Source organism: Alligator mississippiensis, chromosome 14 (assembly GCF_030867095.1).
Source record: "Alligator mississippiensis isolate rAllMis1 chromosome 14, rAllMis1, whole genome shotgun sequence".
In the NCBI taxonomy this organism is placed as follows: Eukaryota; Metazoa; Chordata; order Crocodylia; family Alligatoridae; genus Alligator; species Alligator mississippiensis.
The window spans coordinates 15,629,049-15,644,932 of record NC_081837.1 but is presented as its reverse complement, the minus strand read 5'-3'; the positions used below and the strand labels follow the sequence as shown (position 1 = coordinate 15,644,932).

Sequence of the window (15,884 nt, the reverse complement as noted above, 5' to 3'; positions counted from 1 at the left end):
GTTCTCATCCGCCCATTTGCTGAGCCTGTCTTGGTCAGCCTGGATCGCCCTCCTGTCCTCAGGTGTGGATGCTTTACCCCGGAGTTTGGTGTCATCGGCAAACTTGGCCAGTCCACTTCTGACTCCAATGTCCACATCATTAATGAACAATATAGGTCCAAGGACAGAACCTTGGGGGACCGCACTGGTCACAGGGCACCATGACGATTGACTTCCGTCAACCACCACCCTCTGGATCTGACTACGGAGCCAATTCCCCAGCCAATGGATCATGGTGGACCCGAGGCCACGGTTGGCCAGTTTTGCCAGGAGGTGATCATAGGATACCAGATTGAAGGCTTTTTTGAAGTCAAGATATATGACATCAATCTCTTCTCCCTTGTCCACGTGATAGGTCACCTGGTTGTAAAAGGAGATAAGATTGGTCAAGCCAGACCTACCCTCAATAAACCCGTGCTGGCTATCCCTCAGGAGGTTGCCGTTGGCCATTCTGTTGAGAATGGCCTCTTTAATAATCTTTTCTAAGACCTTCCCCAGGATAGAGGTCAGGCTGATGGGCTTATAGGTTGCCAGATCCACTTTCCTCTTTTTCTTGAAGATAGGCACCACATTGGCCTTCTTCCAGTCTTCAGGCACTTCACCAGAGTTCTCGAAGATGCCAGGAGTTCTCGAAGATCCATGCCAGGGGCTGGGCAATGATGCTCACCAGCTCCTTGAGTACCCTGGGGTATAGATTGTCAGGGTCGGGTGACTTGAAGGTATCCAGCCTCTCAAGATGTTTCTTCATGAGGTCAGCATTGATGGAGGGCAGGGGATCTCCCTCACCCAGACCTCCCTGTCCCATAGTGGGCATGGGCATCCCATGGGACTGATGAAAGTACCCATTTAATAGGTTGGCTTTTTCCTGGTCATTGGTTGCCAGTTGTCCCATCTGGTTTAGCAGGGGTCCAATGTTGCCTTTGCTTTTCCTTCGGCCCCCCACATATCTAAAAAAGGACTTTTTATTGTCCTTGATACTTGTAGCTAGTTGGCGTTTCGTCGCAGCCTTGGCTTTCCTGGTTCGCTCCCTGCAGGTCCGGACCAGTGCAGAATATTCCTCCTTGGAGGTGGATCCAGTCCTCCATCCTTTGTAGGCCTTTCTTTTTAGCCACAGGAGGTCCGCTAGTTCCTTGGAGAGCCAGGGGGGCTGCTGTGCCCTTTTGCTGCCTTTCCTCTGTGACGGAATAGCATTAGCTTGTGCATCGAGGATCACTCCCTTGAGGGAGCAACCACTCTTCCTGAGCTCCCCTCCCCTTGGGGTCGTGGTCCCTTAGGGCCTCACCAACAAGCCTCCTGAGCTTGTCAAAGTCAGCTTTCCTGAAGTCAAGGACTTCTGTATTGCTGACTGACTTGTCAGCTTTACGGCAGATGGTAAAGGTGATCAGCTCATGGTCACTGTCACCCAGCTTCCCTTCAATCATTAGGTCACTGATTAGGTTGTCCCCAGTTGCCAGTACCAGATCAAGCAGCGCTTTACCTCTCGTTGGCCTGTAGACCTCTTGTGTCAGATAGAAGTCATCCAAGCAGGAGAGGAAGCTTTCCAACCACTCAGATTTAGCTGAGGGCTCTTCCCATGAGATGTCTGGGTAGTTGAAGTCTCCCACGACAACCACGCCTCAGCCAATTCCCTGGCAAACTCCTGGTCAAGCTCTTGACTTTGGGTGCAAGGTCTGTAGTAGACTCCTACCATTGTGTCCCCTGTGCCGTGTTCCCCATGGATTTTAACCCAGAGGGTCTCCAGCCATCCACCCTGGTTGCCAAAGTTGGCTTGCAGGGATGCATAGCTCTCCTTGACATAGAGAGCTACACCCCCGCCCCTTTTCTCTACACGATCTCTCCTGTACAGGGCATAGCTGTTTATACCCATGGTCCAGTCATGGGTGGAGTCCCACCAGGTCTCCGTTATCCCTAAGACATTGTAATTTTTTAGTAGTAGTAGTAGTGCTAAGCAGGACAAGTTCCTCCTGTTTATTCCCCAAGCTCCTGGCATTTGTGTATAGGCATGCAAGGGTCCCCTTGCCTTGCCTACAGCGTGCTCCAGGGCTGGGGCATGGGTGGGCTCCCTTAAGTGCCTTGGCCTGCTGGCTTTGCAAGGGTTGCTCAGTGAGCCAGCAGTGGCGGTAGTCCCCCCATTTCCCAGTGGACTTAGTTTAAATCCCGGTGCAGCAGGTCAGCCAGGCTCGCTGAGAAGAGCCTCCTCAACCATGCACCGGAAGCATGCAGTCTCAACCAATTCCCTGGCGAACTCCTGTTCAAGCTCTTGATCCTGGGTAGGAGGTCTGTAGTAGGCTCCCACCGTTGTGTGCCCTGTGCCATGTTCCCCATGGATTTTAACCCAGAGGGTTTCTGGTCATCTATCCTGGGCACCAATGTCAGCTTGCAGGGACGCATAGCTTTCCTTGACATAGAGACCTACACCCCCGCCCCTTTTGTCCACTCAATCTCTCCTGTACAGGGTATAGCTGTCTATACCTGTGGCCCAGTCATGGGTGGAGTCCCACCAGGTCTCTGTTATCCCTGTGACATTGTAATTATTTGTGTTAAGCAGGAGGACAAGTTCCTCCTGTTTATTCCCCAAGCTCCTAGCATTTGTGTACAGGCAGGCAAGTGTCCCTTTGGGGGTCCTTGCCTTGCCTACAGATTGCTCCAGGGCTGGGGCAGGGGTGGGCTCCCTTAAGTGCCTTGGCCTTCTGGCTTTGCAAGGGTTGTTCAGTGGGCCAGCAATGCTTGTGGTCCCCCCATTCCCCGGTGGGTTTAGTTTAAAGCCCAGTGGAGCAGGTCAGCCAGTCCTGCTGAGAAGAGCCTCCTCCCCAGTGGAGAGAGGTGGAGGCCGTCCCTTCCCAGCAGCTCGTTGCCTCTCTCACCAAAGAGCAGGCTGTGGTCATGGAAGCCAAAGCCTTCCTGACGACACCAGCACCGTAGTCTTTGGTTTACTACCTGGTGTTGCCAGGACATATATAGTTAAGTCTGAGGTGGGTCCTGAAAGATAATAAATGCAACCTGTAAGGCATAGTAGTGATGCATGGGCAGATTTGTTAGATTAGGAGACCTCCCTCGTGTTGATATCAGTGTCAGGGGATAGGAACCATGTAATGAGTTGGAAGGCTTTGACTTGGTGGTCATTGACATGTTTCTGTTTTACATACACTAGTGAGGGATGAACAACTTATCTGGATATCAACAATGTAAACATGCCATTAGGTCAGAAGGCGCACACAGATTGCTGTTTGCTTGGATTTGGGTTTGTGGTTTAGAAAAATAAATACTGTCAGAGTCAATCATGAGCTATTCTGTTCAATCAGTGCTATAACCCTTCTGGAGAGATGAAGCTGTTTTCCTGACACTTTCAGTAGGAAGGATAAGAGAAACTATAGTCTTGTAGCTTGGGCACTGTCTGGCATGAGAGAGACCCAGGGTTAAATGCCTGCAGTGTCAGAGGACCTGTGCTCTGAATAGGACAGAGATGGGAATAGGATGTGGGGCTCCACCTCCCAGGCTGCTGTACCAACCATCAGACCATTTTTTTTTATTTCACTTCATTGAACCTTGCAATGAAGCTGAACCTTAAAAAACTGGTACCAAAAATGTGTTCCCTCCAGTCAGCTCTAACCAGATGCAACTGCACTGGGAGAAATGGCACAGATTGCCTGCTATGTAGCCAAATACCACACCATGTCGCTTGGAAGGGATGGCTGCAAAGGAGGGTGTCACAACCTCCAAATCCTGTGTTGAGTGAGGTAACTTAGGTTGTCTACACTGGAAACTGCAATTGTGACTACAGCTTGTATAGAGGTATACAAACTAGTGTTAAACTGGACTTATGAAGGAAGGTGGCAAAAGCATCTACAGAGAAGGGCTGGAGAAAAAGCAGATAGCTATTGGGGGAGCTATTGAGTTTGGGAGATCTGGGCACAGGGAATCAAGCCCTTGTCTAGGAAGCAAAGAGGTAGAGAACTTGTGGGGAACTTTGGGCTATAGATGATTTTAAATTAAATACTGACACATCCTATAAGCACTGTTGTATTCTCTTAGGCTCTGCCCTTTCTGTGGTGGTCAAGTCATTCTGGTCTGTCAGATGATAGTTTGGGGATCCTCTGTCATCAGCAGGGATGATGGGAAGTGTAGGAGCATCCACAGCAGCTTGACATCACTAAGGGGTTCCCAGACACAAGCATGAGCCTCCTTTAGCTGGCTATGCTGGGAGTAGAGCTGCTTTGCCCTCATATTGCATGTATGCTTGTGTAAACGGGGTGCTCTATTGTGGTTAATGTAGCATAGCAGTGTGACTACCACAGGTAGAAATGCAGGATGAGGAGTGAGTACTGTGTGTAAAGTCCTAGGTGTGTACTTATCCAAGAACACTTCCTAATAGTTGGCAGTAGAAACAATCTGTTGCATTCCAGAAACATACATTTGCTCTTCAACCTTATTTCTGTAAGCCTCAGGAATAAAAGTTACACCCAGCTGAGATAATTTAGTGAAAACAGATTGGTTAAGCTGTTATTTTGTTAACTTGGTTAACAAGAATGTCCAGAAACACCCCTCCAGCTTACCACTAATAAAGGTGACCAGCACAGAGTTGGTAATTGGTATTTTTGATCCTCCAGAAACTAACTGGGCTAAGAAGTACCCTCATTTACATCCCTGTTTATAAGAAGAGAGAACACCTTGGAGTGGTACTAAAGACAGTGAATGAAAGATGAAGTGGCAGAAGAGAGACACAGATTCCCAAAATAAGGTAGGAAATATGTTCAAACCTGCTAAATACTTCCTAAATCCAAGGAACTGGACACCACATTTACTTACAGTATGTCTTTATTTCTCAGTGCATTACATGAAAGGTCTTTGGTATTTGTGGGCTCTTGAATATTGCTCCCACTTGGCTCTGTAAAAAAAATGCTGAATACAAAACATTCCATATACAGTAACAAAACCCATAGCAAAGAGAGAACTAGATACCATGAACAATAACATAGCAATTATGAAAACAGAGAAGTACCATGCAAGCTGTGGGGTGAACAGGTTGGTTTTTTTTTCCCTCCATTAGTGAGGTTTGATGATAAACCTTAATGCCTGCCATAAATGAGTTCATCAGGTCGGAAGAGATTTACTATTGCTTTCTTAACAATTATACATGATCACAAGATATTGTGTAATGCTGCCCTCTAAAAAAACAAAGATTTTAGAGCTTATTACAATGAGAAAAGCCAGGACCACTTGCACACATACAAAACACACAGATATAAATAAAAAATACTGTGTAAAATAACTAGAGGGGAAAAAAGGTAGCTATTTTTTCTATGGCTTCGAATGTGTGTACATGTATAGCACCTTCCTGATTTGCTTGGGTAGCAATAGCATAAACCATAAGGTGTTTGACCCCACCCACCCAAACTATTAAGACAGCAGAATGAAATGTCACTTTAAATAATAGTGAGATTATAACTGTGGAAAGGAGGAATTTCCAATAAGTCAAGAAGAACCTTTGTGCATTGAGAAATAATTCCAGAGCTGATTGTTTGTCTTTCTGCAGCCACGGTAGCAGGTAAGTTTCTACAGTAACCTAATTAATTCTAAAGAGTGGGAATGAGTCTCTGATCCAGGTCTTTCACTTGTGCAAATTGTCATAAATCTAGTGACCTCACTGGAGTTTTGCTGATTTTTATCGTCTAAGGATCTGGGCCTGACTTCAAGGCCTGCTCCTGCTCCCATTAAGGTCAATGGTAAATTGCTCTTGCATTTTATCTGCAAAGGGGCAGAAATGGCCCTTCTTTCTAGCTAATTGTAATTTTCCTGCATTTGTGTCAAGTCTTCACAATAAGTGCCTTTTGGATGCTCTGGACTGAAGCATTCTCTGTTTCCTAAGAAGGTACAGCTGGCTGGTGAAAATCAGGGTGCAAATGGGCAATATGCAGCCACTGCTTCTGGTTAGCTCAAGGCAACGGAAATGCTTTTCTATCACCAGAATCAATCCAAGCTGAAAAGCATTGGAGTTCAAAGAAATACGTTAAGTAAGTTCCAAAGAAGTCTTAACAAAGGAAAAGAACACACTATGGTATTGCACAGTATGCACATAAGATAAAGCACTAACATTTCAATTAAAATACACTTCTAAATGAGCACGCATCTGAAATAAATTCCATCCCCATAAGTTATGAAGAGATGGCAAAATGCATATGCCCAAGCTAAAATGAATCTTAGTATCCTGCCTAAGATAACAAAATGGGATCGGAGTGGTTTGTTTAATCATGAATATCATTCATTAAAACATCAGGTTATGTTCACCTTTATAACACTTATTTAAACTGAGACTGCACAACAATATTGTATAATTATTGACCAGTTAAAAAGGAATTAAACCCCAGTACAAAAACAACGCTCACAAAATATGAGCTGATTGCTTCCCAGATTAAAGATACAGTACCACGCTGATAGCTATCGGTATCTAACTAAAACAAGAAGTGTTGGGAGCAGAAAATTACATGGCTTTTTTTATAGAAATTGCACAAGTTTGGTAATTAAAATGATGTTGCAATTTGAACCTGAAACAGCCTTTTGACAATCAATCTGGTAGGATTAACTGCAAACAATTTCAATTAAATTTTCTTTTGTCTTGCCACTAATTTGTTTTAATTAAAATCCAAAATCCTAGTCAAATGCAAATAAACTAGAGAGACCACTCATCAACCTAATACACTATTTTTTTTTTACTTCATGAAGACTAATTTGTAGAAAGAAAATTATCCCTTTCAATTCACTTGAGAGACTCTAGAATCCCAGAGAATGCTAATAATCCACCTCATTGCATTTCTCTACCTTCCCTAAATTAAATCCAAAAGCTGCGTGATCATTGGAACAGAATTTTGATATTTCCGTTTTTAAAGATCAGGCAGTAGTTTTTATTTTGCCTCTGAAGTTCTTTATTGGGAAAACTCTTTCTTTATAAGATGAACTGCGGCTCACACCAGCAGGATCATCATAAATGTTTTGATCAAAATGGTCTTTCAGGACCCAATTTTCCAATGCTCAGTGCCAGGCATAAAGGACCATCAGGACTAAGATTCTCTGCTCAATAAAAGATGCAACAAGATACCCTTGTAAATGTTTAACCACTGCTCGACCTCTAAAAATAGAGTGAACATTTTGTTTGTAAGGGGGAAGAGATACTGATCCAAGAAAAATGTTTAATGCAAATATGGAATTGGGGTGCTAAAAGTAGCTGCCCATCAACAAGACTTCATGCTATACATTCCCTTTAAATAATTTCATGCCACCCAAGACAGTGAATTGTGGATAATGTTATAGCTGGTTTACTGGACTTGTTTGTCTGCCATCTGGAGCCAGATAAGCTGTTTTTACTAGTATTTTATATTTCAAATGAGAGCTGGCTGCCATTTTTTTTCTACAAGATTTTGATCTCAGCGAGTATTTTGCACGCACACTTGTTGGAGTCACCTTGGGACTTGCAAATGAGATCTATTTTGAGAACGATTTTACTGTCCTGGAAGAATTAAGTAGGGTATGACCTTTCCTGTGTCAATGACTTAATAGGCAAGGCCAAAGAGTTTCACTCTCTCTAGACTGGGTTTTTTGCTCCCTGGTTTGGGCTCCTGCAGACATCACAAGAAGAGAACTTGTCCAGAATGCAGTATGAAAAGATGTACTAAAGACTGTGAAATATTTCCTTTTGGAAAAATGATGCATTCAGGTTTAAAACAGTGTTAAGCTCTCAAGGTTTTGCATGGAAAGAGGGAATAAAAGATGGCACATGAGCATATTTTATTTTCCATCCTCAGAAATTTGCTGCACTTGGCTTGTGCAACAAAAACCTTGAGTGAGGATCCAACTACACATCTTGACTATTAAACGAACCCCAGGTATTATTCACAATTACTAATCAGTGCTTCCTTGGGTTAAGGAAGCACATTGGATTACAGCCTTCAGTACTACTTAATTCTTGTCCATCTCCACCGCTTAATTGTACAGCACTCAGCAATTTCTCTTCAAGGAGCACCTTCTCAGTTCATGACAATACTAGTTTATTATAAATAAATGCTACTGACTTCCAACTGCACCTGTTTTAATAAGGCCAAATGAACCTCCGCTATAATTCTAATTACTCCAGGTTGAGATCTCACCTTTTGTTTCTAGCAATTCAGTGGTGTTCATAAACCTGATCTGGATGTTTCGAGATCGCGTTACAAAGAAATACAACATAAACATCCACACAAAGTTAATGTAGTGCCCCAGTAATGTCAAACTGAAGGCACTAAAGACTGAGCACCTTATTTTATCCGAGAAATACGTCCAGTGACAGCCCGAATTTCTAATGCTCTGCATGCCTCTATTCTGACCTTGGAGGCACCATCGTTTGTCGGAAGAGTGTACTTAAGTCTGCACTGTCTGTTGAGTAGTTGGCCTCTCTGGTGAGGGTGTCAACAAAGGCAGCAACTGATTGTAATGTTAAAGGCGGTTCTTATCACATGGATATATATTGTATTAGGGAATGAATGACTTTGCCGACAGAAACCATTAATCAAAGGACTATATTTGCTATTGCCCTGGACTGGTGACTGAACACTGTTTAAAAAACAAATCTATTGTTATCTACGTGAATGACACTGACCTGACTTATGTGTTTAGACAGCAGATGCAACATATTCATCACCTGAGAGAAGACAAAACATTTCCAATCAAACTGGATTTCCCTACTAAGTACTTTTGAAAAAGGTGGTATGACAGCTTTCCACTGCACAATTACAAGATAAACCATTGGCAAGAGTCTAATTCATATAACCAGTGATTCTCAACTGGCGTCCAGCCAGATTCTTGGAAGGGTGAGTGCGACGTGAGGAGATGGGCTTGCCCCGTCTGAACCATCCTACTGCCCAGTCCCTGTGTAAGGAGGGAAGCACAATCATATATACATTGTTTTTGAAATTGGGTGCTACTCAGTTCACATCAGTTGAGAACCACTGCCTTATATGATGCTAGGTGACAATCAATGGATAAATGCACTTATGATAAATGCTAAATAAAATTGTATCCAAACAATTCCTAGAGCAGGGGGGCTGGACCCCAAGATCTGACAAGGTCCCTTCCAGCCCTAAACTTCTGTGAATTCCTCTTTATGGTATTAAATGGGGCAAAACATTTTCTGTGAATATTTGTTTCTAGCATTGAATGAATTTTTTTTGGCCGTTTGAGTGATGCAAACACAAACTAGGTATGAAAACTTCTGTTCGATGGCCTTACTGCTACAAATGTTTACAAAAAGAATTTTGACCGCATGCCTAAATATGCAGAGAAAATAAATGTAGTATTCCATAATTAGTCACACCAGAAACGTGGTAAGAGTACGTACGCTCTTCCAATCATAAAACAGTCACAACTCAACACAGCTCAAATCCTAGATTTTGAATTTCAATCAAAGGCTAAGAATAAAGTAGAATAATTTGTGGAAGACTTTGAACAACAAATATGTACATTTGAGAAAAGCCACAATCTGTTATGATGTTTCACAAACAGAAACAGTGAAAAATTTGTCAAGTGATTCATTATTAATTTTTTGTTCTACTCTTTAAAAAAAGAAATCCTTGCAAGATAGGTAACAATGCTTTAGCAGAGCTACTGAATGTGGTACCCTCAGCTGGAAATCAGCAAGAAAACAACCATGGTTCAAAATGACCACATGCCAAAAACTATTATATCATAGTGCATAGGGCTTTGCTTTGAGCTAGGGTAGGAGTGAATGAGGTCTAAGCAGCATTTTAACCAAATAACATGTGAGAAGGAAGGCAAAAGAGGAGGATCTGTGCCTTTTTGAACAAACCTGGGGATATCCACTTCCTGGGATAGTTTCTAGGAACATGTGGCATCTGGTATTTCAGATGCAAAAACATAATTATTCTTCATGTGACACTTTGAGCGAGACAGAAGACATGCCCTTGCAGTAATGGCTTAGCAATATCCAGTCAAGGAAATGCTACTGCCAGCTCTGCAGCTTCCTAACCACTTCATTCTGCATGTTGCAGTTAAGCATGAGGATACTGTATCTTTAATGGGCAAATGGGCTGTAAAAATTACTAACACACATTTATTTCATTCTGTTGCTTTTCCTTTTGGCTTCACTGTCATCCAGCAGTGAAGAGAGGACTTGGTAGGGCTGGTGCCGCTGCTGGGGTCCACCACGTTTGATCTTGATGCTTGCTCGTAGAGGGGAGCCTGACATCACATCCTGTCCAGAGCCTGGTTCAACGGAAGATAGAGAGTCTAAAAGAAGGTAAGACAAGGGAGACCACTACTTAATAGAAGAGACAGGAAAAGGAGCAAGTGAACAGCCCTGAAGGCTTGAATGGTATGTGTTATGATGAAAAAAATGAATGCCCTGCTCCTGTTACATTCCTCCTCTCTCTGTGCCTTTCACCCATTTCCCTTTAATGTTTCTTCTTCTCCCCCTTTTCTTTCCACTTATATTGTCTTAATTAACCCACCACTGAACAACACACATAAAAGTTGGCTGCCATTATATTGTCCCGACGCCTTTACATTGTATATCTTGTTTAGTTCAATTTGTAAATTCTTTGGGGCAGGGTCTGTGAGCTAAGCTGTGTCTATCCAGTGCTTATTTGTTCACTCTTGGTCTGCAAGCACTATAATAACAGACATAACCAATGTTTGGTGATTAATACTTAGGAATGTTTTGTGGTCCTTGGAAGATGGCAGTTATAAAAGGGCAAAGTGTCACATAAGCAGACATTGAGCAAACATTGAGATTCCACATTATGGAGGGTTTAATAAATATCACCCACTGTACAGATGAGAGGAAATGAAGCACTGAGTAGCTAAGTGGCTCAGCCAAGGTCATGTAGTTCATGTATTATAGCAATGAGATTAAATCCCAGCAGGTTGGTCACCCAGCACTTCAGACGTCGGCTTGCACTTTTTTTTTTTTTTTTAACTCCCCTGCCCTACAAAGCTAATTTTACTTTTGGCAGTGGCAACAGCATTTTTCCAGTGTTCAGCAACAGATGTTGAAAACCCTAATGCAGCTTCTTCATTTTGAATGCCCCAGTTTCTCTTCGTTTGCCTTCAGAGATGGACACTTGTTCATTTCTCTGCCAACGGTCCAGCTTCACTAGCCAGATGTCCATCGGTTATTTGCTCACAAGATACAACACTTCTGTCACAAGCAAGTGTCCTGGTACAAAGGGATTTTTGTTGCTTTAGCTGGAAAAGTCATTGCCAAATGACTGACTGGGTTTTCCTGTGTCCTGCTGGGCTGCTCTTGGGAGCTTGCTAATCCTCTGATTATCTCAAGTTTCCATCCTGTTAGAGAGGAGTTTGGTTTGTCAGTATATTTTGCTTTGTTGCTTGGGTGGTTTTAGTTTCCAAAGCCGCAGGGATGTCTGTGAAAAATGAAAGCATGTGATTGGCATTTCAGTGTGGGCCTTCTCAGCAGGGCACGCTCTGGCTGTACTGAAGTCTATGGCACAACTACACTTAGAGCAGGGTCAGATCCTTGGGATCTGGTGATTTTTAAAATTGAGGTGATGCCTTCTCACTTTGAGAACCAGCTACCAACAAATTCCATTTAGTATAACAACTGCTGCATGCAAACAGGGCTGCATTGTACTTCCTGTTTCTTCAGACTTCGGGCTTAATGAAAGACCGGTTTTGAGCCTAAGCTGTTCTTAAGAATTCAATACACTCTTTAGTGTGAAAGCCAGGGCAAGAATGGTTTATAATGCAACTTGCTTATAAGTAAAATAATTATTAAGGAAACTTAAACTAAGCACTCTTGCTCAATCTTTTTGTCTTTAAGAGAAAGCTTTGCATTTCTACATGAGTTGCAAATTCTGCACAGTATCCTGATCTGGGCACAGTTCAAGTTGCTCTTTTTTTAGTCAATAAAGCCCTGTATTTCCAGTATTGGCTTATTCTCAGGGCATGTTGCAAAGCCTATTTAGAAAGGCCTTTCTTGCTGGGTTGGCTTGAGAGCAGTTTAGCTTGCAGTTGACTCTGGATTGATTTTGTCACATAACACTCTTTCAGGTGTATGTTTGTAAAGGTTGAGCTGCAGTTTAGGCAGTTCAATACTATTTTAGGGTTATAAGATACTAATATTTCTATTCTTTCTTTATAGCACAAGAGCAAAAAAACACTAGTAGCAGGGTAAGAAAAAAGGGAGTATATATTAAGGTGATGTTTAAACACAAATGTGTTTGTTGCTTTAACCAGCAGTTAACTATTGCCCTTCTGCTTGTCTGTGTATGCAACAACACTGGTATAAATGTGCTTATACCAACATAACTATTCCCCTTTCGATACAGGAACGATAATATTAATAGGGAATAGTAACAGAAAACACAGTTATACCAGTGTAACTATGGTTACACTATGGATTGTGCAAAGAGAACTGTATTTATTTTAAAAAATTGTAACCTAACTCAACTAGTCATAAGCCAAAATAATGGAATCAACTCACTAAACAAGGTGTGCCCACTTTTTTCCCATAATTTAAATGGTATTAAAAGGCTGCCATGGTCGCTTAGTAGTACTTTACCATAGTATAAATGGCCCCAAAAGATAAAAAGTACTGTAGAGTAAGATTCTCTATAATGTACTTGGACCTTCAGATTTCCAAGTGTCTTTACAGAACATACTGTGTTTCTCTGGAGCAGATGTATGCAGCTCATGAGCTTTGCTATCTGTATGAGGTTGTCAAGTGTTCATGCTCCAACCTTCATACAAATAATTTGCAAATCCCCTGTCTCCAAGGACTGTCACACACCACCTTTTTTCTTTCCCAGCTGGGCTCAGCAGGGTAGACCAGGGCTAGAGACAGACATTCAAAAAGCCTGAGACTGAACTGATTCAATCTTTGCAGGTTAGTCTAACCTGGCTAGGGTAAACCAGTTTGTAACCATACAGGCACCCCAAACATGCAGGGACATGCCTGCAGTGGCTCAGGCTAGAAGCCAGGGGGCACTAGAGCAGCCCTCCCTTCCCTTCCATAGTGCTGAGCTGAAGGGGGAATGGCCAGTCCTGAACTGAGGGGAGGGGCGGCCTTGTTGTGGAGCAGAGAGACCCGCCCAGCCCAGAGAGCATGCTGGGATGTGGGGAAGTCTGATTTAACTTAAACCAGCAAGGGGTCAGGGACAGACATTGCATAAACTGGTTTGACACAAATCAGCTAAGTCTAATACTGCATTCAACCACGTTTATCTCAAACCAGTTTCAGCCATTTTCAAACTGGTTTATGTGCACTGAACATCTGTTGTGCTACAGGTTTAAACCAGTTTCTGATCACTTAAACCAGTTTATGTGTAATGTCAGTCCATAGCCAAAACGAGCTCCTGCCTTGAGATTCTTCTGATCTAGGAGTATATAACAATCAAAACTAATAGGGAGTACAGGACAAGGACCACAGTAATTAATGGGTTAAAATTTCAAATGTGCATAAGCAACTTATGCTGCTCAGCCCTGTCACTCTTGAAATGGGTCTTAGATGCTTGTAAAATTTTAACCCATGTGTTTACATTGGCATTAGACAGTGGTCAATGAATCCTACTGATATTTGGTTAGCCTGCTTCCCAAAACCATCCTAGGGAGAAATGGATCTTGTGGAGAGATGTGGGGGAGAACTGGGGTGTGGTTGTGTGGTGTAGTAGACGACCATTGATCCTCTGCATCATGGTGTATGCCTAAGAGGTCTAGTCAGGTGCCTGATGAATCCACTTGTATAGAGTCCTGTGACCATCACCCCACGACTTTCAACATGTATGGCTAGGCAAGAGTATGGAGGAGTGGAGGCTGCCCAAGACCTACCAGCTCCCTTTAGATTATTGAGACAGAATCCAAAGGCCAGATGTTCAGTGCCTCAATGGTTGTAGATTCTGCCAGAAAGCAACAGGTAAGAACTGCTGCTAACTGCCTAATGCCTCAGTGAGGGCGAGTCCAGGAAACAGGTTGAAAGCAATTCACTGCATAAGGGGCAGTGCTGGTTGAGAAGCATTTGGGTGGCTGCCAAAGTCCGAACTGGTTTCTCACAGGCATGTGGTGAACAAAGTAGAATTATGAACAGGTCTAAAACATTTTGTCCTATTGCAGTTTCTGAAAGGTAGAAAGAGACATAGCAAGTTCCTGCATCTGTTAATACACTGGCTCAATAACTTCCCAGGCTCCAAAAAAGAAAAGGAGAAGCCTGATCTGAACCCACCAGAAACCCCCTCTCTGGTGAAGGGGTGAAAGGACTGTATCAGTGATGGTGAGGGAATTGGTTCCAATTGAAAAACTAAGCACTCTGTTTAAAGTTGAAATGTTAAGAATCTCCTTAAAGGTCCCCAAATTCACTATTTTTTACACTGTAATCATGGGACCTGTACAGATTGCTCTCCTTATGCACTAATATTTGGCCACAAATGCTATAAAAGGCCAAGTCCTCAGCTGTGCAACCTATAATAGACCCATCAAAGGCAGTGGACTGTTGCTGGTTATTTACAGCACCTGAGGACGTGGCCCACAAGACTCTGACAAGTTTGCTAAATTTGTAGATGTTGCATGAAGTAAAATGCAGCACAGCTTGATCTGTCACTGACAAGTCAACCACACAGAACTGTCTGCACTACAAATGTCTTTGGGACATTTTAAGCATTGGTATAAGCTAAAATAACTCTCTGGCAGCAAATGGGAGTTGCAGATGTTCAGCTCCTGTGAAAACTGGCCACTTTAGTCACCTAATTATAAATACAGAAGTCTAAGGTCAGAAGTGCAATATTGAAAGTCCTGGCCTAAACATCTGCTGACTGGTGGCAGTCAGCCCTAGAAGCCTGTAGCTCACTGAGAGATCAGATTAAAAAGGTAGGTCTGGAGCATGCAGGCACATACTTGTCACCTATCTCAGAGCTCAGAACATCTTGCTTCTTCAGAGAAAGCAAAATTTAACTCCAATAATTCACAGCTCTTACCATGAATTCCTATCATGTGCTCTAGAATTAACACCCTTTCAGCTAAAATCTTCAGGGCTTCTCGAAGTTGTTGAACTCCTTCTCCCTGCAAGACAACGTACAAAATGTTAGCATGTACTTATGGAATCAGCTTGTTATATACTGATGTTCATAATGTAGCCCTCCAGGCTTCTAGATTTCACACTGCTAACATAGACCCTGCAATTTTCTTTTTATTAAAACATAAAAAGGTTGCAAGTCTGTGATGACAAGAGAGACATCTCTATAAAAAACTGGAAAGAAACATGAGGCAAAGATATTTGATTATAAACCCACATCCTAGCATCCCAGCAGTACTGGAGAAGTTTTGATTCATATCCAAAATTTTAACTTGGCTTCTACTTCCTTAGTGTGCCAATGCAAATTGAATCCCATCAAATTGTAAGTTTTGGACTAGTGCAATGCACTTTGTGCCCATTTTCCATAGTCTTTTGCGCTATTTAAATAGCAAATATTTTTATTCATGAAACAGATCTGTCATTTGATCTGAGCATCGCTTGGGGCTTTGCCTGAATTTCCCTTCACTGACACTGAACCATGAAACCAAAAGAATCTGCCAGGACCCTTTTCTGCCATGTTTTATCAAATTATCTATAGCAGCTCCCTCCAGTGGGGAGAGAATTTTTGGCACTTTCTTGGTGGAGTCCAAAATGTCTTACTCTTGAATACTCAGTGGTAAACGCAAGTGATGAGGAGGAAAGTAGGAGCACACCTTTTAAGATTACAAACAAAATTGGGCCCTGGCTCATGGCTTAAAAATGGTATTTAAAGGTTTGCTTTTTGGGAATTGGCGCGTGCATGCAGAGGTCTCATACAGAGTTTTCAGAGCCTTCAGAA

The 15,884-nt window shown here is 42.6% G+C and overlaps 1 protein-coding gene across 9 annotated transcripts in view; it reads right to left on the bottom strand.

Annotated features, from left to right (window-relative positions):
- Window positions 1-4,836: 4,836 nt before the first annotated feature.
- COL26A1 (collagen type XXVI alpha 1 chain) overlaps window positions 4,837-15,884 on the bottom strand; it is a 317,198-nt gene continuing 306,150 nt past the window's right edge. For 7 of the 9 annotated variants that reach the window (XM_019493386.2, XM_019493389.2, XM_019493385.2 and 4 more), the window contains 2 exons: window positions 15,009-15,093; window positions 4,837-10,311 (listed from right to left, as the gene is read on the bottom strand). In XM_019493386.2, coding sequence (XP_019348931.1) covers window positions 10,136-10,311; window positions 15,009-15,093 — 261 coding nt within the window. In that variant the 3' untranslated portion in view covers window positions 4,837-10,135. Of the gene's footprint in view, window positions 10,312-10,808; window positions 11,448-15,008; window positions 15,094-15,884 lie in introns of those variants that run through there. The other 2 variants (XM_019493387.2, XM_019493390.2) reach the window with 2 other exon arrangements.